Source organism: Alligator mississippiensis, chromosome 5 (assembly GCF_030867095.1).
Source record: "Alligator mississippiensis isolate rAllMis1 chromosome 5, rAllMis1, whole genome shotgun sequence".
Lineage (NCBI taxonomy): Eukaryota > Metazoa > Chordata > Crocodylia > Alligatoridae > Alligator > Alligator mississippiensis.
The window spans coordinates 10,608,529-10,633,792 of record NC_081828.1 but is presented as its reverse complement, the minus strand read 5'-3'; the positions used below and the strand labels follow the sequence as shown (position 1 = coordinate 10,633,792).

The 25,264-nt window shown below is 43.8% G+C and overlaps 2 protein-coding genes across 3 annotated transcripts; one reads left to right on the top strand and one right to left on the bottom strand.

Moving 5' to 3' along the window:
• Positions 1-4,295: 4,295 nt before the first annotated feature.
• TCEANC2 (transcription elongation factor A N-terminal and central domain containing 2) lies at positions 4,296-10,715 on the bottom strand. Its single transcript, XM_006258607.4, has 4 exons — positions 10,585-10,715; positions 9,649-9,790; positions 7,345-7,538; positions 4,296-5,425 (listed from the first exon to the last, which is right to left on the bottom strand). The coding sequence occupies exons 1-4, from the start codon at positions 10,684-10,686 to the stop codon at positions 5,234-5,236; spliced, it is 630 nt and encodes a 209-aa protein (XP_006258669.3). The 5' UTR covers positions 10,687-10,715; the 3' UTR covers positions 4,296-5,233.
• Positions 10,716-10,866: 151 nt separating this feature from the next.
• On the top strand, positions 10,867-24,717 carry TMEM59 (transmembrane protein 59). 2 transcript variants are annotated; one of them, XM_014598678.3, is made up of 8 exons: positions 10,867-11,064; positions 16,197-16,302; positions 18,655-18,749; positions 18,989-19,141; positions 19,461-19,530; positions 19,885-19,966; positions 21,046-21,154; positions 22,305-24,717. In XM_014598678.3, the coding sequence occupies exons 1-8, from the start codon at positions 10,882-10,884 to the stop codon at positions 22,458-22,460; spliced, it is 954 nt and encodes a 317-aa protein (XP_014454164.2). In that variant the 5' UTR covers positions 10,867-10,881; the 3' UTR covers positions 22,461-24,717. The 2 variants fall into 2 exon arrangements, with proteins under 2 accessions (XP_014454164.2, XP_019334825.1); XM_019479280.2 differs by having other exon boundaries at positions 19,882-19,966.
• The last annotated feature ends 547 nt before the right edge of the window (positions 24,718-25,264 follow it).

Sequence of the window (25,264 nt, the reverse complement as noted above, 5' to 3'; positions counted from 1 at the left end):
TAGTTACTCTGGGTAGTGCTTGTGGGAACAGGGACTTTCCCGTTCCCTGCTGGTCCCCCCTGGTAAGTTTATAGACGGCCACCATAAATTTGGTTTTTACGTGGTACAAAACCTTTGAGGTTAGATCCAAAGCAGTACATACGTCTCAGTGAGGCACCTTGCAACAGCCTGCCTGCCCCAGGAGGGCGATCCAGATCAACAGGGTGAGGCGTCCAGGGTGCCTTGGATTGGATATGGGGAGCTAGATACCTCCAGAAGGTGCTGAGCAGGGAACCTTGGTGCTGAAAAGAGGCGCCTACAGGTAGCCAATAGGAAATGCCAGGCACCTGACTGAAGGCCTCACATTAGGTGCCTCCGTCATCCAAGAGAAGGTGCCAAACACCTTGAGTTCAATGCCAAAAGCAGCCCCCATGGCTGCATTAATGCAAGAAGATGAGGACAGTGGCCATCTCTTGCCTTGTAGTCTACTGGCTAGAGCACTTGCTTAGGCAGTGGGAGATATGGATTCAATGCCCTCAGCCCATCTCTCACTTCCTAAGTGAGTGCCATAACCAGTAGGGGACAGAAGCATCTGGGTGAGGGGCGGGCAAGTATTTTGGGTGAAGGGTCACTTACTGAGTTTGGCAAACCATCAAGGGCCGCATGACAGGCAGCCAGGGGCAGATAGATATTGATTTTCTAAATTTTTTAGGGGCCCCGCAGGCTGGATAGAATGGCCTGGCGGACCACATCCAGCCTGCGGGCCGCATTTTGCCCACCCCTGACCTGGGTGGAGGTACCCTGCAACCACCTTCTTGAAGCTGAGCCACTGAGTCACCCTGATACAAGATTCACAGGGCCAGGAGAACAAGTGAGAGGAGTGAATCTATTGCCACCTTGCCTAAAAGGTACAGGAAGACCAAATTCAGCTTTTACTTAAAACTCTGAAGACCCATCACCTTCAGGGGGTTGCTCAGGTGTAACGGAGTGGGATTTTGCCTGTGTGATCATTTACTAACAACCAAGAACAGCCTCTGACTCGCTCACCCGGGGCTGGGCTGGTTCCGGAGGGCTGAAACCAAACTCAGCCTATCCAAACATGCAGGGAGCTAGTCCGCAGAGCAAGAGGATGCCATTTGTCCATTCACGGACCTGCTCTTTACAGTGCCTAAAATAAGGGTGCAGACACACAACATGTTGACACTTTGTATCAGGATAAAAGTGGAAAAGATGCACAACCTACAGTGTGTGTCCGTCAGTGCGAGTTCCTCCAATCTGGGGTAAAATTAGTCCTTGGAAAGTTGGGAGCAATGACTGAGCTGTCTGCTCAGTGGAAACAAAGCTATTACTGACTTTCCTGCCACTTAGTGGCCAGGTGCTGTAATAGCCACCTGATGTAGGCAACTATCTTGGAAGAGCTGCTTGTCTGTGACCGCTCTGAACTCAGGTGTGTTAGACCAGCGCACGCATATTGTGGTTGTTCATTTAAGGAGATAATTCTGCCTTAATTTGTGGTTTCACTACCTCAGAGAAAACAGTATTCATGACACTGGGTTATTCTCTACTGGATCTTGTTGCATTTTACTCAGTTCAGTGCTAAGTGGCCAGTTTTTTGGAAACTCGGACACTAAGTCAAGCACCAGCGCTGGACTGTGCGTGTGCAAGTTACATGGGAAAGCACCGGGGCCTGGCATTTGTTGCAGTTGGAAGTTCCTCGTTTTCTTATTGTCCAGTTTCACACCCACGTATAACAGAAAGGGACTTAACCGACAGCCGAAATAGAGCTGGAAGTAGCTGCATTTTGGAGCATGAAAAAACTAAAGCTACTGAGTCCAAAACACCTTCAAAACAGCCCAGAATATTGCTGGCAAGGTACAGGGACAGTACTTGTGGCTTTGAGATGACCTGGGAGCCATCTCTAGTTAAAGGTGTCACTAATTGGTTGATGCCTGTTACTCGCCTGATCACCACCTGTCAATCGCACATGTCCAATTTTGTGTTCTGGAATAAGCCCTTTGCATCTGATTGCATTGTAAGTAGCCAGCTTCCACTGTCTAACATATCTGTCCTTATTTTTGTGCATGTGAAATGTCACCCCGAATTCATGAACTAAAAAAACTGACCTTTTAAAGATGTCTTTGTTAAGAATGCAGTGCAAAGGGAAGTCTGTGGACACAGGAGCTTCAGAGTAACTGAGAAGTCATTTAAAAAAGAAAGGTTGACTGGCTGAAACAGAACCTATAAGCTTCTCTTGGCATTGATAGATTTCGATCTTTCCGAAATATTTGAATACTGCTTCAGCTTCTACTATCCAGGGAAGAAAACAGAGATGGAAAGATATTTGGAGCCTGGACTAGATGACCTTGTGAGGTCCCTTCCAGCCCTACTTCTCTATGATTTGTCTGAAGAAGTCAAGAAGATATTTATCTGTCATCATCTACAGTTGGATCATGAGGTCATAGGACAGTAGGGCTGAAAGGGATCTCATCTAGTCCAGCCCCCTGCTCAAAGCAGGATCATCCCTGAATAAACCATCCTAGCCAAGTGTCCGTCTAACCTGCTTTTGAAAGTTTCCAAGCATGGAGTATCCCCAGATTCTAGGTAGCCTGTTCCAATGCTTGCCCACACTTAAGTTCCTCTTAATCTTCATCTTAAATTTCCCTTGCTGCAGCTTGAGGCTGTTGCTCCTAGTCCTGTCCCCTACAGCCACAGAGAAAAGCCCATCTTCATCCTCTCTATAAGCAGTCTTCAGGTGTTTGAAGACTGCTATCAAACCCCCCAGCCTTCTCCTCTCCAGACTAAAGGACCCTAGTTCTTTCAGGCTTTCCTCATAAGTTTTGCCTCCCAGGCCCCTAATCATTGTTGCTGCTCTGCGCTGGACTTTATATAAACTGTCTACATCTTTTCTGTAGTGTGGGGCCCAAAACTGGACCCACTGCTCTAGGTGTGGCCTCCCCAGTGCTGAATAGAGTGGAAGAATCACTTCCCTAGCTTTGCAAGTGACACTCCTGTTAATACACACCAGGAGGCTGTTGGCATTTTTTTGCAACAAAAGCACGCTGTCGGCTCACATTCAGCTTGCCTGCCATAACCCCCAGGCCCTTCTCTGCAATACTGCAGCTGAGCCAGTCATTCCCCTGTCTGTGCATATGGCTATCCCGACCCAAGTGCAGGGTTTTGCACTTGTCCTTGTCAACTCTCATCTGGCTGACTGCAGACCATTTCTCCAGTCTATCCAGGCATTCTAGATCCTACTGCCCTCCATAGTGCCTGCCACTCCACCCAACTTGGTGTCATACACATATTTGCTAACTGTGTACTCGATCCCATCATCCAAGTCATTAATAGAAATTCAGGGAATAGAATTATAGGTTTGGGAGGGACCTCAAGGGTCTGTTAGTCCAAACCCATGCACAAATACAGGACTCTTGTGTTTCCAACGCATCTGTCCAGGATGCCTGTCCAACCTCTTGTTGAAAACCTCCATTGAAGGAGATCCCACACCCTCCTGAGGCAGCACGTTCCATTTTCCTGCTGTTCTTGCAGTAAGGAAGTTTTTTCTGAGATTTGTTCTGAACCATTTTTTCCTGCAGTTTAAACCCATTGCTACATGTCCTGTCTTCTGTGGCAAAGGAAAACAGCTTCTTTGTGGCAGCCCTTCAAATATTTAAAAATGGCTGTCACGCCTCCCTTAATCTCCTTTGCTCCAAATCAGATGTCCATAATTCATTCAACCTTTCCTCATGCAGCTTGCTGCCAGCCTCTGTCGTCTTCACTGCTTTTTTCTGGACCCTGTCCATCCTACTTAAAATGCAGGGTCCAAAACCAGCATCTACAATCGCTCAGGCCTAACCACCACCAATGAATATCTCCCATGTCTTACTACATTATTCTGTTATTGCCACCCAGGACAGTGTTTGCTTTCCTTGTGGCAAAATTAATACTCAGCCTCCAGTTGCTCTGCTGTGATGACTGTGTTGAATTAGTGGCACTTTAAAGACAATTGTACTACATGCCACTGACTGAAAGTGGTACTTCTTGAAGCAGCCTGACCTTGTGGTGGCATGTTGGACTCTACCCCCATCCCACTTCTACAGCCAATGATAGCAACGTTCATTTATCCCCACATTTGGCCAACTCTTACTGCTGCAGTATAGGCTTGCTTAGATGTTCTGTGGCCAGCCCCCTCTCCACTGCCCACATACATCTAGCACAAGCAGCACTCTTATCCACCTGCAGAGATCTGCAAAGGGATATATATCAAGAACAATGCAACTCATACCTTCACCAATTCATAACTGGAGACATTTCCTAGGTTTGTTTTTTTTAAGAAAACCCACACAGTTTATTGTTGAAGAGTTGGTTCATATAATTGCTCTGATTTCTTTGTTCCTTTTGAGGAAAACAGCTTTTATATAAGGAATATTTACTTCCCTACTTAATTACATTTAGAGAATGTATTACAAATTTTCCTGTCAGTTCATGAAAGACAAGGCTCCTCATGTAAATCAGGAATGAGGTATTAATGGCAATGATGAGCTACTCGTTAGAATACACAGCAGAGGGGCATTTTGTCTAGCAAATGCAGCACAGTGCAAGCTAGTTCACCTGAAAGCCGCAACATTTAGATTCATGAGGTTTGGGGATCCAGTGCACTGCTGGCCAGCCAGCTCTTGGGATGGTGTTTCAAGTTCTCCACCCTGTAGAATGGAGTGAAAATAAGCCACTTTGCATTGCTAAGCAGTCAGGCTTGGTAGTACCTGCATATTTAGGGGTCTCAGTACTAACAAATGAAGCTGGTCAGTGCTTTCTGCAGGTACTGGACAAAATAGCTCCTTCTCAGAAGCTCCACTAATTATACTGTGGCTCTTGGCTGGAGAGAGGCGAGTCAGATTCAGATGTGAAATAAACAGTGGCCTAAGTGACATGTAGGTGAGGCACCTTGAGCTGTGCAGCTGAAGGGGTAGGCACACAGCAGGAAAAGTAATTGCAGGAGGGGAATAAGTCTGCTCTTCCCGCTGCAACCTCACCCATTTTTGGCCCCTCAGATTTACACCACCGCAGAGGCATAACTTACAGCATCACCTCCACCCCCACTGGATTTGCCCCACATGGCTTCTAGTACATTGTATGTATAGAGTGGGATAGAAGGACTAATTTTACCAGCATCATTGCATGCCTCAAAACTGAAAGGATTCCTAAATCCAGCCTGTGACGCAGGCAGGTGAATTGTGTATTCTGCACTGGGCCCCCCTCAGCACTTCTTATGGCTTTCTACAAAGGTGCCGACTGGGAGCGTGCCAGTTCTGACTTGTGCCCTGATGTCAGGTTTGTGCTTTAGCGTGAAGACGAGGGCTCGCACTGTCCTGCGATATGGCGCGCTAATGAGACGGGATGAGAGATGAAACACTTCTCGCTCAATATTTTCAGCCAGTGGGTGATCAATCTGAAAACAGCAAAGTATTAAATTAGATCCTTGCGTTTAATAAGGAGACCAATGGATTGAAATTGGAGTTTGGTGCTTTTCAGAGTTTCTTCATTAATCAGCTCAAGTTCAAGGAAATCTACTTCCCATCACAAGTGAAACAGGAAGGGCAATTTAATTCCACCCTTGCAATTAAGGAACCATGCAATGCGGTTAGTAGCAGGGAGCTCGTTCTCATGTCCAGCTGGGTGGCAGTACTTTGCTATCACAAAAGATACCTAATCTGCAACCAGCTTTGCAGTTATCAACTACACTGCACTGTCCCCATAAAGCTCATATTTGACCTCTCTAATACAAGGCACCTTGGACGCTATTTCGGACTGCAATTTAACAACAACTCTAAGATGCTCCAAACACTTGGCATCTCTGCCTGGTGCTATAAAGGGAAATGCAGGCTCTTTGTGTGGAAGGAGGTGTAATTAAGGATGCAGAAAGGGATTTGCTAAATGCTAATTATATAGTTATTACTTCAACACACGCCAAAACCTGTAATTTGGCACAGCCTAGAAATCTGGAAAAAGAAATGAAGGAATGAATGAACTAGCCGCTGCCCACAGCCAAAGGGATTTCATTTTACTTTTGCCATTAGTCATAAGGAAGCTCCATGTTTCACAGGGGAGACTCCAGATGTTTGGAGCATTGTTCACCCCAACTGCTGGTCTATCCCTCTTATTCTTACTGCTCCTCAGCGCCCCCCCCCCCGGTCACAGCCATCCTTGTTCCTCCTCTTCTTACCTTCCTTTGGTCCACTGAGACCTGGACCATCCCTCTCACCATGGTCCTTCCACATAACTCTCTCATTCTCATTTCTGCCTTTCAGTTGCTGGTCTCCCTACTTTTCTCTTGCCTGCCTAGCTACTCCATTCACCCTGCAGATGGCAAAACTGCAGTAGGAAGAGTCATGTCGAGGGAAACAGCATTTTCTCCTGCTGTTCTTTGCAGGTGAATCCTGTTGCAATTTTAGCCTCTGACCATCACTAGCCATTTTTGGGGTGACATTCATTCCCTTCATATGTCATGGCAGAGGGGAGATTTCAGCCACTGGCCGCTCTCTATTCAGATTCTATCACCAGGTTCCTCTGGCCAGAACACAGAGACCTGGTTTGCCAGCAAAGAAAAAGCCAAGTACTGCATGATCAGTCCTTTGCAGCACCCAGTCACTGTGGGACATTCCCATGATGAGCGATCCACTGTTGTTATTTGAGAACAGGGAAGAGCTTCTTTCTAACCCACCAGGAACTCCATAGCCACCCTGAGAGGACAGGTTACCCTCAAGAGTTAACAGACACTTTATTTTTTACTTTACTTTAAAACAAAAAAACAAAAAAAAAAACAAAAAAAAAAAACAAAAAAAACTTTGCTGTGTAACTGAGTACCTACTGCTTGCCGGCTATTGAAAGAATAGTTAATAAATAAATCAAAAGGATAATTATAGAGTTTAATATAATAGTCCTGTTGATCATTAAGCCTCACTGCCAGTCCTGTTTTTTGCTTAATGATACCTCAGGGATCTGGTATTTACCACCTCTTTATACATTGAGCTTTTTTCTGTTTTTGCAATAAATTTTAATTTGCAAGCACTTAATTACAGCACTATCAAACAACCCAAACATCTCAGTATAGCTTTCAGAGCTAAGAAATGGGAGGGGGAAGCTACACATCCTCCTAATTTCCTCTTTTCCCTACATAATCTAAATGTAATGGAACTGTCCCATGTGCTGCCTGTGTGAACAATGACACTACAGGTTTCATTTTCAATTACAGGATTTACCAGGGGAAAAAAAATTATCTCCTTTTGAAACAAAGCTGCTTACAGAGCTCACTCCATCTCTCTAGCAATACTAACTCCTCTTGGCTAGGAGAGCCAGCAGAAACATTACCTCTAGTTCCAGAGCTTCGCACAGCAGCTTCCGGGCATTCTTCCTAAGAGTCTCTGTCTTGGGATCGCTTCTGACTTCTATTGATGGCCTGTTTGAATGGTCTTTGATGAACGTCCGCCATTCAGTGAAAACTTCTTTTGCGAGCCTGGCTACATCAGAGTCTGAATGCTTGCGCATCTTATTCACAGTGTGACCTGGGAAAAAGCAACAGGGATGGTTCAGTTACAGACAGTGGGTAAGTGCGATACAGACCAGGCAGCCCAAGTAGCTAGTGCATGTCAGTATCAGAACAGCCACAGCGAGCTATAAAACATTACCTCTAGGATTGTGAGGTACTAGAAAAAGGCGCATTTGCCTATTTTAATGTACATTAGCTAAAGAGTATGGTTTTCTGTGATACTTTAATGTGCATTAAAATAGGCTAATGCACATTAAAGTACACATGTAGATGTGCCCTAGGGCACTTAGTTATCCATCTGGAAAATGTGGGTAATGCTTCCCCAGGTCACTGAGGTATAGTGAAGCAATTGGAAAATACATAGCTATACAGGGGCCCAGAGGGTGGACAGTCAAAGCATAAAGCCTTCAGCATTGGCCTATACAAAATAGAAACTAGTTGCTGAAAACCTTTTTAAGGAAATAGATACATTATATGATGCTTATGGTATTTTTTTATTTTTTTTTTTAAGAAGTAAGTGTGAAAATGATGACTCCTGTCCTAATGTTTTCCAGTCAGGATCAGGGACTCATGCCCACACCCCGGGTATTAGCCAGGGACTGCAGCACACACCTTCTGGGAGGGATATAACACTGAGCAGAAGGGGTGTCAAACATAAGGCCCGCAGGCCAGGTCCTTTCCACAGTGCCGTTCTATCCAGGCTAGCAGTGGGCTGCTGGGAGATGAGAGTGTGGACAGGGGAGGAGTAGCCTGCCTCAGAGTCCAGGGCCCTTGGGCCCTGGTCAACATAGCAATTGGCAGCGGGAGAGCAAGCAAGGGCCAATACAACCCTGGTCACCCTCCAGCTGCTTCCCCCGTCACCACTGCTGCAGCCTTATCTCCTCAGCCACCAGCCCTGTGCTGGAGCTGCCACATGCCCCATACCAAAGCTAGAGCTACAGCTGCAGCATGGGACATGCAGCAGCAGCTCCAGCTTTGGCACAGGCATGCAGAGACCCAGAGCAGTGCCACATGCCCCATGTCTGATCTGAAGCTGCCGCTGCTGTAACATGCCCCAGGTTGGATCTGACCTGCAAGGAGCCCTATAGTCTGGATCCAGCCTGGGCACAAGGTGGGTCTGACACCCCTGCCCTACTGGATATGAACTGATACCACCATTGGCCAGAAGATGGCACCATTAGTCCTTGGCCTTAGTACAACAAAATCCTGTTATAATCATCTACTACGAGGACAGACCTGGTAGACAGGTGAAATGGGCTAAAATCAGCAAATCACGTTACAGAATTTAGAAGCAGGGTAGATCACACCTCCTGCTCCAGGTACAGGATGCTACTGCATGAGGAGGAGCTCAGCCATCTCCCTGGCACTACCCTTCTGCCGCACCAGTATGTCAGGAGGTGCTCTCCGCTCTAGAGATGTCTCAGGATGAGGATGGAGTACTAGGGTAGCTGCTACAAATGAGCAAAACTATGGCAGCTGTTCCCAAACTCTGACAGATTGCGCACCACCAATTTAAAATGGCACCACCAGCTAATTTTTGTCAGATAAAGTAATTATAATAAATCTGTTAACGCGTACCACTGACAGGTTGTCCGAGTACCCCTGGTAGTACGCATACCACAGATTGGGAACTGCTGCTCTCTGTTCATGGCCCAGGCCTCCAGCAAATCCCAAGGACTTTTTTGGGTTTGCACATGGATCCTGTATCTCAGTCTACAAGAGAATAACCTCCTACGCCTGCAGTCAAGAAAGTAACAGAAGAAATCCCCACCGAGGTACCTACCACCCTACCCCTCCTCCCACAGGTTTTATCATGGAAGAGAGTGATGTACAATTGATTATAAGTAGGCACCATCCAGATAATTGTGAATAATTAACTGAGAGTTGCTGCCACTCAGTAGCAGCTCTGCAGACTAAGTCCTGCAGACTGTGTGGCTACTACTAATAGGATTTTAATCAATGAAAAGCCAAAGGTTTAGGACCATTATTAAAAAATATTCTCTCTCTCCCCCACCCCTCTTTTTTCAGGGGTGTATCAATATTTCTCAACTACTCTCATCTGTATAGAAAATCCAAGAGGGCTCAAGTCAATCTAATGTTCATCCTCTAAATTAAACAAGACGTACCTATTTTGGTTGAAAGCAATACTTTCTTGGAAGGTAATTTCTTCTTTAATTCCTCCAAGACTTCAATCAGATTCTCCTTAGATTGACCAGGAAGCTCCAGCATAGATTTCCATCTTTTTATATCTTCTATCACCACAACTCTCTGGGAAAAAAAGAAAAGTAATTAGGAACGCAGAATATTCTTATGGCAAATAAAGACATTGGCCTTCATCTCAGCTAATGGGGCTGTTATCGACACATGAATTATTGATCGTGACATGAACCAGAGCACAGAAGATGTGATGGTCCAAAATGACGGGTAATTGCTTGAGAGCAGGTCCCTGTTGTAAATCAGGGCAGAAGGATCTAGAAGGCGAAGTGCGATTCTTCATCTTATTCTGCCAAACGCGGGGCACTTAATAACCAGCGTCTCCGAGGAAAATAAAGTTACGCAAGCGCTCTGACGGGGGGAAGCCCATCGGATAAATGTCTCCGAAGGCAGAGAGGATGAAGGGAGCAAACTGGGCGCAGCAGCTAATTACAGGCCGTCCTGAACTGAAGGCGTTTCGACTTGCAACGAACGGCGCTTGCGACGTTTATAAACGGGCACCCCGTTTCGACGTTCTGACGTCCATTTTGACTTGACGACGCCGCGCCAGCGACCGAGCTCGCTGCGGCGCCCTTCTCCCTGGACGGCGTCCGTCCAAACTTCCTCAAACTTGCAGATCACCGGGTCCAGCTCCCAAAATACATTCTTGTCGCTATATATGATGTTATCTCACGGCGCGGCGCCGCGTTTCGCGCGTTGGGGGCCCGGTTGACCCTGCGGGAAACTGGGGGTTGCTGCGAGACGCCGGCCCCAAGCCCGCTTCTACTACGGCGACAGGCCGCGCGCACGGTGTGGTGCCCCCCTCGCAGCCAGGCCGTCCCGGCGGTCCCTGCGCCCGCCCACGGTACCTTGAGGGCCTCGAGCGTGGCCTGACGGCAGGCGCCGCGAACCGGGCCCGGTTGGCGGAGGCCGCCCTGCTCCCGCGGCCGCCGCGTCACGAAGCGGTCCATAGCCACCTAGCAACGGCCCGGAAGTCATCCCCATCCCCCGGAAGTCCCGCCCCACTGGCTCCGCTGGGAGCCGAGAGAACTGCGCCTCCCAGCAGCCCCCGCGCGGGGGTGGGGTGGGGGGGAGTTATCGCGAGACCCCGAGGGGAGGAAGCGGCTCTGTCAACATCCCGCTGCACCCCGCAGCGCAGGGCCAAGATGGCGGCGCGGGCGCGGGCTGGGGGGCGGCTGTGGCGGTGGCTGCTGCTGCTGCTCGCGGGCTGCGGCGCGGGCTGGGCGGTGCCCGCCGGCTCCTCCGAGGCCTTTGACTCGGTGCTGGGCAGCACGGCCTCGTGCCACCGCGCCTGCCAGCTCACCTACCCCCTGCACACCTACCCCAAGGTAGGGCGGCTCCCTCCGCCGCGTCCCACCCCCGCCCCGCCCCGCCCCGCCCAGGCCCTGCTGCTTGCAGCCCCTGCCCTGCGCGGGCTGCCCCGCCTCTTTGTTTTGGGGGACTGGTCCAACCCCTTGTGTTGTCCTCAGTCCTCACCCCCCATCCCCCCACCCCCTTCTCGCTCAAGAGGCCGTCTCGGCTTGCCCACGCCTTGTAGCCGGGTTTTTGGTTGTCGCCGTGTTGGTGTAAGGAGACAGGCAGACACGGGTCTTTGGGTAGATGCGATATCTTTTATTAAAACGACTGAGTACAGGCAGTCCTCAGACTGACAACACGACTGGTTCCCGAAAACCGCGTTTTAAGTCGAAACGTCGTAACTTGGAACCGATTTTCCCATCGGAAACGACGTTGTAAACGGGCGGTCGGTTCCTGAACTAAGGCTCAATATGCTATTTTCACCAAAAATACCCCAGAATGCTGTACTCGGTCAATTATAGATGAGTAATATAGCTATATTAATGCATTTCTATTGTAAATAGCAATTGTATTGGTTTGGAAGGACTTGCTTGAGGTGACTTTGCTGGACTTTTTGAAGGGCTGTTGGCTGGAGTCGTCTCAGCAGTCTTGGCTGTAGGTTTTTCTAGTCTCGTCTGCTTTCTTAAAGAAAGTGTCCAAGGACGTTTGGACAGATTTCTCCAGGGAGATGGGCGATGCAGTGAACTTGTTCGCTGGTGCGGCGTTGCGCCGGATCAAGCGTTGTAAAGTCAAAACTGACATCCTAAAGCTGAAGCAAGGAGTCAATTTATAAACATTGTAACTCAAAACATTGGAAATCGAGGAATGCCTGTAATTGGAGAAGTTTGGGCTGTAGCCGTGTTGGTCTAAGGACATAGGCAGACAAGGTTCCTTGGGCGAGTTTGATATCTTTTATTAGACCAACCCAAAAGGTTGGAGAATAGTTATTAAGCAAGCTTTCGGGTTCAAAAACGCTTTGTCAGGCTAAGGAAGCGAAGAGCACACACCAACTGCTGAAGCTTCCTTAGCCTGACAAAGGGTTTTTGAACCTGAAAGCTTGCTTAATAACTATTCTCCAACCATTTGGGTTGGTCTAATAAAAGATATCAAATTCACCCAAGGAACCTTGTCTGTAATTGGAGAAAAGTTTTTTGCAAGCTTTCCAGCACAATCGCCCCCAGAAGGGTGATTGCGCCCGTAAGCTTGCAAAGAACTTTTTCTCCAACTACTCGGTTGGTTTAATAAAAGCTGCCGCATCTGCCCAAACATCTTTTCCTGCCGCATCTTGCAGGCATTTGAAAAGGTGCAGAGCAGTACACTTGTAATTCAGGTGTGGTGCTCATTGCCACCTGATGTTGTGACGGTTTAGCCAGATCCAGAAAGGGATTGGACAGGTTCTTGGAAGAAAAGGGCGTCAGCTGTTGAACATGGGAATGAGGGGCGCGGCTTTTCAATCAGAACTTCCTAGACCTTTAAATGCTGGAGGCTGCAAATGAGAAGGGAACTGGGGGAGAAAAAAACTCAGGTTGTACCCAGTTCACTCTGCCTTTCAGCAGCCGCTCTCTGCCTCAGTGTGATGCAGGATACTGGACAAAATGACCTATGGCCTGACCCAGTAAATGGCAATTTTTAGCTCTTGCGTTAATGTCTTTTATGAGAAGAAAAAGCTCTGAATCATGTCATGAATGTGGTACTTGAACACTGGAAGAGAAGTCTTAAAATTGGGAAATGAGCATCCCCACGACATTTCACCTGCTGCACACTAGTTTTTGACAGCTTGTACTGTATGAAAGCACATGCAGAAAAAGAGCAAAGAGGAATTATCAGCCTTTGCCTCGAAGTCCAGTATCAGTTCAGGCCTTGGAGTTGTGAGCAGTCAGTTGAATTTGCAAAACTTATTCATTTCAAATCCTTGTCTGTCTTAATTTTGCTGCGTCCCTGCAGCCGTGCAAAGGTTGAGCTCAGAATGGAAGGTGGACAGACACCAAGTGAGCACGGTGGCAGGAGCAGGGCAGGGTGCTTGGCAGTGTGGACCTTTTTTTATTAAAAAAAAATAGGCATCTGCATAACTTGGTTTTGTGAGTCAGTAACTTGTAAATACTTCAACAGAGAGTGGGAGCTGCAGGGACTTGTGTGGGCTAAAGGTAAGTTTAGATACAAAATTACTCCCTATGCTGAGGTATGATAGGAGTGGGGAAAAAAAGGCCAGAGTTTAATCTTAAAATAATTCGATTCCCAAACAGTTTTTGCAAACCCACCCCAAATTCTCTCTGTGGCTCAAACATCCTCTTTGCTGGAGCATAGTTTCCTTCTTTTTGTGTGAGGGCTGTCAAATTTGTTGGGTTTTTTTTAAGAAGGCTGGTCTTTCTAGCTGTTGTTTTTATATTAATAACCCTTCAGGATCATCTGGTTTAAAAATGAAACAAAACAATAGATGCTGCACAGGTTTTGGTTCCTTTTCAGGTTGCCATTAGTCCTTGTTACTCAGTCCATGGTCAGGACTTGTTCAAACTGCTACCAATTTTGAAATGAGGCTGGTAGGAAAGGATATTCTTTTTAAATGTTCACGGTTTGGGTTAACTCATTAGAAAGGAAGTTGTTGTTTTTTTTTTTAATTTAAAGTTGTCAGGAAGATCCCTGTTTGCATGTTGTACGTGCCAAAGCCACCGCAGTGTGACTTTCATCCTGCCACAGTAGATTTTTGTCAGCAAGGCTGTCAAGGTCATTAGAGTTTTGAAAAACAAACCTACTTTTAGACCTCTGTTCTCTTATGTTGTTGCATCTGAATTATACAGTACCACGCTGCAGTTTATTTGCAGTGGTTGGGTGTGTTGTATTTGCTCTGTTAGATTAAATCAAAGCCCTTTTTCCCCCTGTGAAGAGATGGTAACAGTCATAAGGACAAATACAGTTCCAGTAGACTCAGTTCTTGAGTTCCTTTTAACAGATTGACATGATATCAAATGCAGGACGGTGCTTTTCTTTTTCTTTTTTAAGCTCTGCAGTCTGGGCTGTTCTGTAGGCTTTGTTATTGCTTTCTTAGTTTCTAAACAACAGAGCTTTTAAAATACCAAGGAGAAAAGCACATTTGAAAAGTACAAAAGCCTAACTTAGATGCAGTGTCTTGTGTATACATAGAACAATTCCAATTAGGGGAGAGGTTTTGGGGGTGTTTTTTTTTAACATTAGTGTTATATTGACAGACTTCCAAATATGGCTAGACCAATGTAGATTTCTCATAATAATATAGGTTTTTCCTTCCCTGCCAGGGAAGAAATGATATTAATGTCAACAACACTATAGGGTGGTATTGTTAAAATAGTGCAGCTTTCATGCTTTTGTAAACCCTCAAATGAACTTATGCTTAAAGGCCTCATTCCTCTATCACATGATGCTGCTAGTATTAAAACCACTTTCCCAAAAAAGTAATCATTTGTAGCACTTTTTTAAATAAGGAAACGTCGTCACTTTTTATTATAGTAGCCCTCAGAGGGTCCAGTCCTGATTGTGATACTGTAGAAAGAGTGAGAGATGGTCTGTGGCTTGTAAAGCTTGCAATCTAATGCTTTCTCCATCTTTCTTATTCTTCATATCTTATAATTGTGTATAAATCTCTCTTAGATTCTTATAGCTTCCAAGACTAGAGTATGAGCACCTCCCATCCTGTAATGGGTGATGTCTTCACAGTGCCCTGTGAGATAGGAAAGTGCTCTTATGTCCATCTGACATACGGCAGTACAGAAATGCAAAGCGACTTGCATAGATCACATAGCGTGCAGTGGAGCAGAGAGATGAGTTTAAGTCTTGGACTAGTGTCCTCACTGCTGGAACATCTTTTCCCTCGGTACTGTGTATAGAAGTATTGGACATACTTACAGGGGTGTAGATTGTAGCCGTGTTGGTCTAAAGACATAGGCAGACAGGGTTCCTTGGGTGAATCTGATATCTTTTATTAGACCGACCCAAATAGTTGGAGAATAGTTATTAAGCAAGCTTTTGGGTTCAAAAACCCTTCGTCAGGCTAAGGAAGTTTCAGCGTTTGGTCTGTGCTCTTCCTGGATGGAATGAAAAGTAAAGAAGCCAGGGGCTGGGCTGGTATGCATACAAGACAGGTAGACAGTGAAAATGTAGATTGAGGAGTCAGTGGGTGAGAGACTCCTCAATCTACATTTTCACTGACTACCTGTCTTGTATGCCTACCAGCCCAGCCGCTGGCTTCTTTACTTTTCATTCAATCCAGGAAGAGCACACACCGACTGCTGAAACTTCCTTAGCCTGACCAAGGGTTTTTGAACCTGAAAGCTTGCTTAATAACTATTCTCCAACTATTTGGGTCGGCCTAATAAAAGATATCAGATTCACCCAAGGAACCTTGTCTGCCTATTGGACATACTTAGACACTTGTTATATCTTGGTTCTTTAATTTCTATGAGGATGCTGTTCCCCACAATGCAATGATTATTAATGTTTTCTGGCTCATTTGGCAAATAAGTGACCAGCTGTGAATCAGGAATAGTGCGCTACAAAATGTGCTGTTTGCTTATTTTGACAATTTTACCTTTGTTCCTATTGTATCCTAAATAAGTGGCCTGGTAAATTGTGTCAAAGTCATGCTGTCTTCATTCTGACTCCAAGCTGTAACACTCTCTCCTCTTCTCTCCATAAAGATTTAGTAGCAATGTCAACTTCTTGTGTGGTTATGTGAGAGCTAATAGGGTCTGGTGGTCTTTAGCACCTGCTCTTTATTTTTAAAACTCTCATCCTTGTTACCAGTGCATCTTAGCACATCTGGCTTCGGTGCTGTGAGGTGGCACGTGCAAAATAGGTCTTCTCAAGACTTGCTCTGCTTTGGAATAAAGAAATCCACGTGATTGCAATAGAGTAATTAATCAACATCGAAGTTATACAGTTCTGTTAAAGAACTGTAATTTGCTTTTGTGCCAAACTCTACAGAGCTTGGTGTTTGTCCAGCTCCTAGTGTTCTTGGCAGGAGAAGGTTTTACAGGGTGGCTTTTTTTTTAGTATTCAGAAAAATAGTAATGTTTGCCTCTTAGTACTCTCTTCTTGGGTGGAGTATTAATGGTGATTTTCTTTGTCTGGCAACCCTTGCCTTGTAATTTCCCAGGAAGAGGAACTGTATGCTTGTCAGCGAGGCTGCAGACTGTTTTCCATTTGTCAGTTCGTGGATGATGGAATTGATTTGAATCGGACCAAATTGGAATGCGACTCCGGTAAGAATTCAGTGCTTTCTCTCCCGAAGAGGTAATATAAAGAGACATTTTGGAAGAGGAGTGGAAATCCATAGGAAACTTGATTTGTTTCAGTTTGTATAAGTTTGATTGATAGAAAAACCTCTCAAAATTACTTAATATAAGGGCTTTTATGCTTCACTGCAGATGTATAAAATGGCAAAGGCCTTTCTAGCCAAGTGGAAACTCTTTGACTGGTACTTCAGTTTCCTGGTATGTCTTAGATATCGTCAGATACAGAAAGTGAGCTGAAAATGTATTTATGTATTTATTTATTTATGGCAGAATTCTTAAATGGTGTAACCTTAGCATATGTAGAGTGGTTAAACAAACCATATAGTGTTTCAAGGTCTCCCTGTTTAATTATTCCATGCAGTCTTGGTCATGCTTCAGAGAATCATAGAAAAATAGGGCTGGAAGGTGTTTTCAAGAGGGATTCAATCTAATGTGCACATGCCCAGCCCAGCCCGGCTCTCTCTCTCCTGGCAGAATCGTCCCTCTCTTAGCCATCCCAGACAGACGTTTGTCTCAAAAAACATAAAGGTCCTATGATGGAGATTCCACAACCTCTCTAGGTATCTGTTCTACTGATTAGCCACCCTCATGGTTGGAAAGATTTTCTTAATATCTAATATAAATCTCCGTCCCTGCAATTTGAGCCCGTTCCTTCTAAGCCTGTCCCCTGTAGACAAAAAAAAAAAAGAGTAATTGTTCCCCATCTTCTTTAACAATCTGTTGTGTATGTGTAGATTTATTAACTCCTTCCCCTCAAGTTTCCTTCTAAACTAACTTTGTTTTCCAGACCTCTAACAACTTCTCTGCATAATATAGCTTTTATTTGTAAAGCGACACTTCAGATGAAGGAAAAACAAGTCTGGGTATACTATACGCTACCTCACTTTGTAAATTTTAGCTGAATGAAAACTATCCAGTCTGCTTACTGTGGGAAGAGGAAGAGGCTCTTGACTACTTTCTCTGGTTAACATGTAGCTAAAAGCCTAGAAGCTGAGCATATGTCTTGTTTGAATTAAAAGGCGAGAGATATTTGCACTTTATTGGTCTGTTTTGGTTAGTCTATTTGACTTAAGCCTAACACAGCTACCTACTCTCTTTGTTTGAATTAAGCCATTAGACAACAAATATTCAGTATTACTGAGCACGAATGTTAATAGTTAAAGCTATGAAAATACTTGTCTTGCACACTACCTAAAAAGCTAGTATATTATTGCATAGTACTTGCATCCAAGGATCTTTTGAGCAACTGATAAACATTTAAGCTCTGTATAAGGATGACTGAAAATGTGGCATCACCACACACAGCAGGATAGGTAGCAGTTCTCCCAGCACATTCCAGATGCAGCTAAGAGCCAACTCGGTACTGAAAAGTGGCTATGCTTTATCTATATGATGCACTGTCTTCCTTCAGCACACTAGTGGCCAACTCCGAAAAGAGATGGAGTTGAGGAAAGGCATCTGGGTAAAAAAATTAACATACAGAGATGCTAATTCAATTCAGAACTATTAAAGGTGCTAGACGTGGACTAGAGCTGTAGAGGAAAGAGTCTACTGTGTGCATCTGTGATCCAGGCAGGCCTTGTCATTTGCCAAGCCACACATGAAGACATATATCATAAACAGGGGTGGTGCAGCAATAGCTTCAGTGTGGTGATGACTCTGCACAATTGCTTCCTCTCCTGTCTAGCTGTGCTGCCCTGGAATACCACATTCTGCCTATTTTACATGCAGTCATCTATTAGATTGCATCTGTACACGTGGCTGGTGGAGGCTCTGTGCTTTGTGACACACCTGCTGGCTGATGTGCTCAATCCAGTCTCAAGAGAGTCGGTTGGTTCCTTCCAAGATATCCGCTCAATCTCCCACGACAAAACTCAGTCTTCTAAACGTGGGAGGGAAAAATCACATTAGCCAAGGTTGGTCAAAACTCAGGCCTATAAATAGTTCCTCACATCTCATTCAGGGCCTGACCACTTAGCACACCAAGCCTCATCCTGGTGTGGAATTTGCTATTTCAGTCTTAGATGTTGCTGTTTTATTTTGGCTTTTGCCTTTCATCATTTTTGTTCTAAAGTGCTGTGCTAGACAAACTGTTCTGTGCCTGTTTAGATTTGATCACTTGGCCCTTCTCAGTTCAGAGAACCAGTACCACAAGTGGCAGATTGCTGTGCTTCATTCTACAAGTGGGATGGGGGAGCATTTAAAGCTGTCATTAGATTCCTGACCCAGCTGTACTTGCACTTAAAACTGTGTTTTCTGTTTCTGACCAAGAAAACTTTTAAGTTATTTTCTAAATCATTAGTTTTTTCTTCCTTGCAGCCTGTACTGAAGCATATTCCCAGTCTGATGAACAATATGCTTGCCATCTTGGGTGCCAGAATCAGCTACCATTTGCTGAACTGAGACAAGAGCAAGTAAGCTTACATGTTTGTGGAATACCACCTACTTATTTTCTGCTGATTTGTGTTGTCTGTTTTGTTGAGTTTGATCAAATGTGTGTGAACGGATGGAGAAATATCCTCTATAGACTAGAACCTGGTTTAAGAGAGCAGTGTTAAATTCCTTTTTATCTGTTTTAAAAGAAAAAAGAGTTGAGAACCAGATGGTGCTTTTTTTTTTTTTTTTTTTTTTTTTTTTTTTTTTTTTTTTACAGTTGATGTCCTTGATGCCAAGAATTCATCTTCTCTTCCCTCTGACGCTGGTGAGATCCATCTGGAGTGACATGATGGACTCAGCACAGAGCTTTATTACTTCCTCGTGGACCTTCTACCTTCAAGCAGATGATGGCAAAATAGTTATATTTCAGGTGCATATTTTGCTTGCTTTCTTTTTACAATGTTTAAATGTCCTGCATGTTGACTGTTGATCATCTGCTCTTATCAAACACAGATGAAACAGTTTCAAGAAGGAACTGCATGCTGAATTTTTGACAAGCTTGCATCTTTATCTAGAGTTCTCTGAATTTACAGTGTGTACAGCAAAAATAAAGCTTCACGAATGGCATATGCCTTTCCCATTTATTCTGCAAAGTAAATGACTGTCATAGAGGGACAGTCTCATATTTAAGGTAGATTGAAACTTTATGCCAAAAAACAGGATTTTTATAATTTTTCATGTTGTTTCAGTCAAAGCCAGAAGTTCAGTACGTTCCACAAGCTGATCAGGAAACCGCAGAGCTGAAAGAATCCTCCTCTTGTAAGTTGGTTTGGGTTCTTAATGAATATTTGCATTTGTTCCCCTAACCTGCAAAAATCTTGTCCTGCAGTATATGAAGCCAAGTCTTCTGCAAAGCTAAAATGTAAACATAGATATGTGCTTCCCTTAGGTTGGCCTGTTACTGTTACCTTCTCTATATGGCATCTAAGTCCACAGTAAGGAACTATTCTTAAAACACTTTCAGATATGCACACTTGCATCAAGAACCATTTTAAAGTTTCCTGCTAAAGATCTGCCACTATAGATAAGAACTGTTTGAGATGAGAGGTTTTTTAAATTTATTTTGATTATTGCCTGTGTAATAAACCTGTCTGTTCCATTATGTTTCAGCAGATGCACAGTCAGGAGGTTCACTGACCCGCAGCAGATTTTTTGAAGAGGAAGAAAATGATAGCTTTTTAAAGTGTCTTTCTATGTATGTATCTTCTACCATGTAGAAGCTTAAAGGGTAGGATGATTCTTTTTCTCTTGCACATATAGTACACCCTATCATAGAGTCTCCTCTGATAAAGGTCTGTCATGTTCAGGCTACCTATTTTTGGAGGCAAAGTTAAAATTGAGATTCTGACTACATAAGACAAAGACCATGTATTTGTAGCTTCTCAGAAGAAGGAACGTTAGCCTCAGGATATTTGGCTATTCAGAGGGCTGTGCAAAATAGCACTGTTCCTTTCTGACTTCAGTTTCAAGGTCTGGATGGAACAGTGTTTTGTATCGAATTTCATTTAGAGTCAAAACAGCCTTACTCTTTCACTTTGTCAAAACAGTGAGGCTGTTTTGACGTTTCAACGTTTTGCCTGACCATTGGGCTGGGGAAAGGAGCTCAGCCCCACGATTGGGCTGGGGAAACTCCCCATTCCCCACACTAGCGATCTAGTGTGGGGGATGGGGAGGCAGCCCAGCTGAACTGACTTCTCATCCCCAGCGCTGTGGCCAAAACGTTTAGACATTTGAAACGTTTTGACTAGCCTCGTTTTGTTTTGAGGCTCTTTCGACGCCCTTTGTTCTGCTTCGATTTTGCTGTTTCGACCTCAGAATGAGTCGAAGGAGTGTCGAAGCAGCAAGTGAAATTTTGCACAGCCCTGCTATTCAGTTCATCCAAACTCTCCCTGCAATTTCAACTAAGCAGTACTTATTTCCTCTCCCAAACCATTATGGTATTGCTGTGCAATGTTAAACTAATGCTACATTTCACTTTATTTCCCAACCATGGATGAGATTAGGGATTAGCTATTGTGAAGTCAGGTGCTAAACAATCTGAAATTGGAAATAGCTCAGGGTTTAGTATGGAGGCTGCCCGACTCACTGGGTTCTCTTATCTTTGGATGCTCAAGGTGGGGAAGGTTCCCAGAAGTTTCCAGTGGGGTGCAGAGTTGATTTGAACTGGAGACCTCAAAATTAGTGAACATCACATCAAAGCCAAGAAAAATGGCTTTTAGAAATATCCTGCTGCCTTAATCAACTAATTTCAACAACACACTTGTGAAATTTCAGAAATTCCAGTTGGATTTTGACCACTACGCTTGTCCTCTCTGTGCTGGTGCTGCTCTGGATTTGTTGTGCTACTGTTGCCACAGCAGTGGAGCAATATGTTCCACCCGAGGTAAATCTTTTTATCTTGTCACTTTCAGCACCTTGCTCTTGCTCACATTATTTTATCTCTGAAAAGCTCTGGTCCACTAGACACACTTAAGGTTCTTTTCCATTGGAAAGTTTTTTAACGCATAGTTCTTGGTGGTAGAGATGTGAGATTGTGGATGTTGATGCTATCTCTTTGCTGTATGTAAGTGATAACTACAGAACAATGAAGCTAATTCATTTTTTGACTGCTAAGAGCTGCAGCACATTGTTGACTGGCTGGCTAAGCCAGATATTCCAGTTTCTAGTTGGCCTGTTCTCTGTGCTCTAAACCAGAAACTCCTTCAAATCACCTTAATTCACTAGAAGCAACTTTTGCTGGGTTTCTTGGGAGCAGAGCCAGTACTCACATTGGAATGATTACATGTGGAATCCACTAAGGCAATGGTTCTCAACCTTTGGTACCTTATGTACCCCTTGCTGATTGATGCAGCAAAAGCAAAACCAGAAGTTCCACTGTGGCACTTCCGGTTTCGCCGTCTCAAGCCAAGTCCCACTTTTTCCACCAAGGCCTGGGGCAAAGCAGCCTGCATGGGCCTTCCTCCCTATCCAGTGGCACACTGACACTGGGGAGTGAAAGCCCTGGTGCACCGGACATGGCGGGAGGGGCAGCAGCCAGAACTTCCAGCCCAAGCAGGCAAAGACCAAAATGCAGCACCCGCGTACCCCCTTCCCGTGTCTCGCGTGCCCCAAGGGGTACACATACCACGCATTGAGAAACAATGCAGTAAGGTTCTTTATATGAAAAGAAAAAAATAGAATGGTATAAATATGGTGGGTAAATACCAGGAATCTGACTGAAGGAGGGGAGAAAGCTTATCTGAACTGGAACTTACACAAGGAGATTGTTGCATGGTCTTCTTGTTGGTCTTCCAGTAATGCCTTTAATTCTATGCAAGCAGTAATGAACAGGTAAGCTTCATATTGGATTTAGACTCTGCTCTGCATACATGAGGTTAAAATGCCCTGGAAAATGAGTAGTATGTTGAAATCCTGCTTTTAAGGATTGCAGAAACTTACTGAGAAACAATTCATGTTCCAGGTTAGACTCCAAATGAGCTTTACTTTGTGTCCAGAGTCTGTAATGATCTCTAAAATAAATGTTGTTATTTCAGAAACTCAGCATCTATGGAGACCTGGAATACATGAAAGAACAAAAACTGAACAGATACCCAACTTCCGCTCTTGTTGTGGTGAGATGCAAGAATGAGGAACATGAAGAAGCAGGACCTCTGCCTACAAAAGTTAATCTGGCTCAATCAGCAATTTAAATAGCTTTTAAAAAATGAATTTAATAGACTAATTCTAACAGTGCTAGCAAATCCTGGTGTGTGTTGGTTTCTTCAGATAAGAGGCTTAGCGGGCAGTGTTTTAAATGCAAATAAAGTTACACAATCAACAAATTTGTCTGTCATGGAATCTTGTTATTTCAGGTAGTTATGAAAAGAATTGGACATTTTGAATTTGTTTCCGAACATATGCAACTGCTTTTTACTGGTGTTTGCAGCTTGTCTTTTTTGCTTACCAAAAATACGTAAGCATGCTTTTTGTAATTCTGCCATGGCACTTTCAATCAAACTCATTTCTGTGTTCTAGGATATAATGTGTAAATTCAGAATTAGCTCTGTAAAAGTATAAGAAATCAAAGTGGACAGATGCCTTTTTAGTTTTGCATCTTTGGTCGTAGTTAACTGAAGAAAACATTCATTAGAGAACTATTTGCAGAAATTTTGTATTTGTTAACGTCTGTGCAGGTACAACCCTTTTTCCAAAAATAAATCTATTTTTTCTACAGTTGTGTCAATATCCAGCATGCAGAGAGCATTAATTCAGTACTGCAAGTTAGAACCTGGACTTGGTTTGAAATGGAAATGCCTATTAAGACTGGTAGACGCATCCTTTTTACACATACAGATTGTGACATGCTTTTCAGCTCTTGGCAAACTCTACCTTAAATTCTCTTGGTTTTGATCACACTTATTCTTAAATTCTCTTTGCCAAAATGCATTGGTTCCTGAAAACTGGAAGCGGACATAGAAAAATAGTACCGTATAGAAAATAGTGACTGTGTAACTTTTTTTTTTTTTTCTTATTGACTACAAACACTTCGCTGTGAGACTTGTCTACAGCATCCCCCTCTGCATTAGGAAACAGCTGTAATTCAACAACTTGGGGAAAGGTATTATGAGTATTGTAATCTCTCATTGTCACTCCAGTTCTGTTCTTTGAGGTAACAACTTCTGTGTAGGGACCACCCATTAGACTTCCATAATTTAAGGGTCTGGCAGGTCTAATCATTTTAGCCCAGAAGTATTCTATTCTGTTTTCTCTGCAAATTGATATCTGCTTGCCTTCAAAATGCTGGTTTTGCATAGTTTGTGATCTGCTGACAGCTGCACTTAAATTCTGGAGAGTAACTCAGAACATATATTCTGGTTTTAATTAGAATTGGTCAAGAGTGGAGTTCAGGAAGTGTCTACATGATCAGTACAGATTTGTGCATTTAGTCAGATCATGCATCTTGGTTCCATTCTTAGAATATGAACCCCATATATGTTGTGGCTTTTGCTATGGATGTGTGTGAAACACTAATACACTGTGCTGCTAAAAAAAAAAAAAAAAAAAAGAAATTCTCTAATGTCTGCAAAGCTGTTTGCACCTTAATAGTTTTTCCTCAAGGTGTAAGAATGGATCAGGAAATGTTCATGTGCTTCAGCATGCAAAATATCAACTGTAAATAAAATGGTGCAACAACTTTGGGTGATGTAGCACTGAAAGAGGTACCGAGTTAGAAACGTGAACTGTGGGCTGAAATGCTGACAACGTGTCTTAAATATTTCTATCACAGGGTTCTCAAACGGATGCTGTGAAGGCTGATTGCACAGTGCTTTGAAAACATGAACTGTTATGATGCTGGGAAATTGCTGTCTCTGTCTGCTGTAGTAACTCAGTTCTGAGATGTGCATTTTATGCAGTTATGTACCTAAGGCTTCAGTAAACATCCTTGTTGAATGGGATGCGATGGTACAAGAAGTGTTGAATTTTAATTGTGCAATGGAAGTTTAAAAATCTTAGGTTCCAAATGCAGACTCTGTTAATGGTTGCTGTTGGTATTTGCACTAACTTTGTCTGCAGTGCAGTTTCTGAAAACACTTTAGCTCTCCCAAGTTTTTACTTACTGAATAACTAGCATTGTAAATGGTTTTTGAATCAATTACATTTTTTTCTGTAATATGTAAATTCTGGAAAATAATGTTTATAAGCTCTCTGAATCTGTCCAATTACCAGTGTAAATCCTATGTATGGCATAGCTTCAGCTATGTCAGTGACTTAACTTTCATGAGTGTAAAACGATCTTCTTTGTCTTTCTCAGGTGGTTGAGTTCAAAAGTTACTTTTAGTTCTTGTATTTGGTTTAATTTAATAGATGTTGAAGTTTTATTTTGAGCTGTAATATCTGCTTAAACCTCTGAACTGAAAGGAGGAAAAATTAAAATAGAACAAATAAAGTTTTAATTTTTAGTCCTTATGACTTACCCGAATCATTGTCATATGTGAACAGCTGCAGAAATCAGGGCTCAGTAGTACCCTATGATAGTGAACCTTTACAAAAAGGGACCTCTTATGGCAAACCTCAAGGCATTTAACTTCTAAAAACTTAGCCTGATTTTTTTTTTTTTTTAAAGAGTAACTTAAGTTCTTATCCAGACATCTTGCTCTAGTAAAATCAAGTCCTCTTAATGGTGCAGTAATCAAATTGGTTCCACCAACTCTTGATCTAAATTGAGAGCACTTCGCTCATCGTGGCAGTTGAAAATCCTGCCTTTTGGTTGAAGGTTGCAAAACCAACTCTGGTCAGATGTTCAGTTTTCTGAGCTGTTCCTTTCTGGGGACTGCAGTGTGGGCTTGGTGTCTGCCCCAAACTGAAAATTTGAACAGACAACTGTTAGTGTTTTGTAAGTGTTGGGAGGGGAAATGTTTTATATGTGACCATTTTGCTTGAACTCAAAGTATAATCTTGGGGAGCAGGAATCCTGTTGTGCCAGTTTTTAAATAAGAGCGTGACTCCTTGAGCT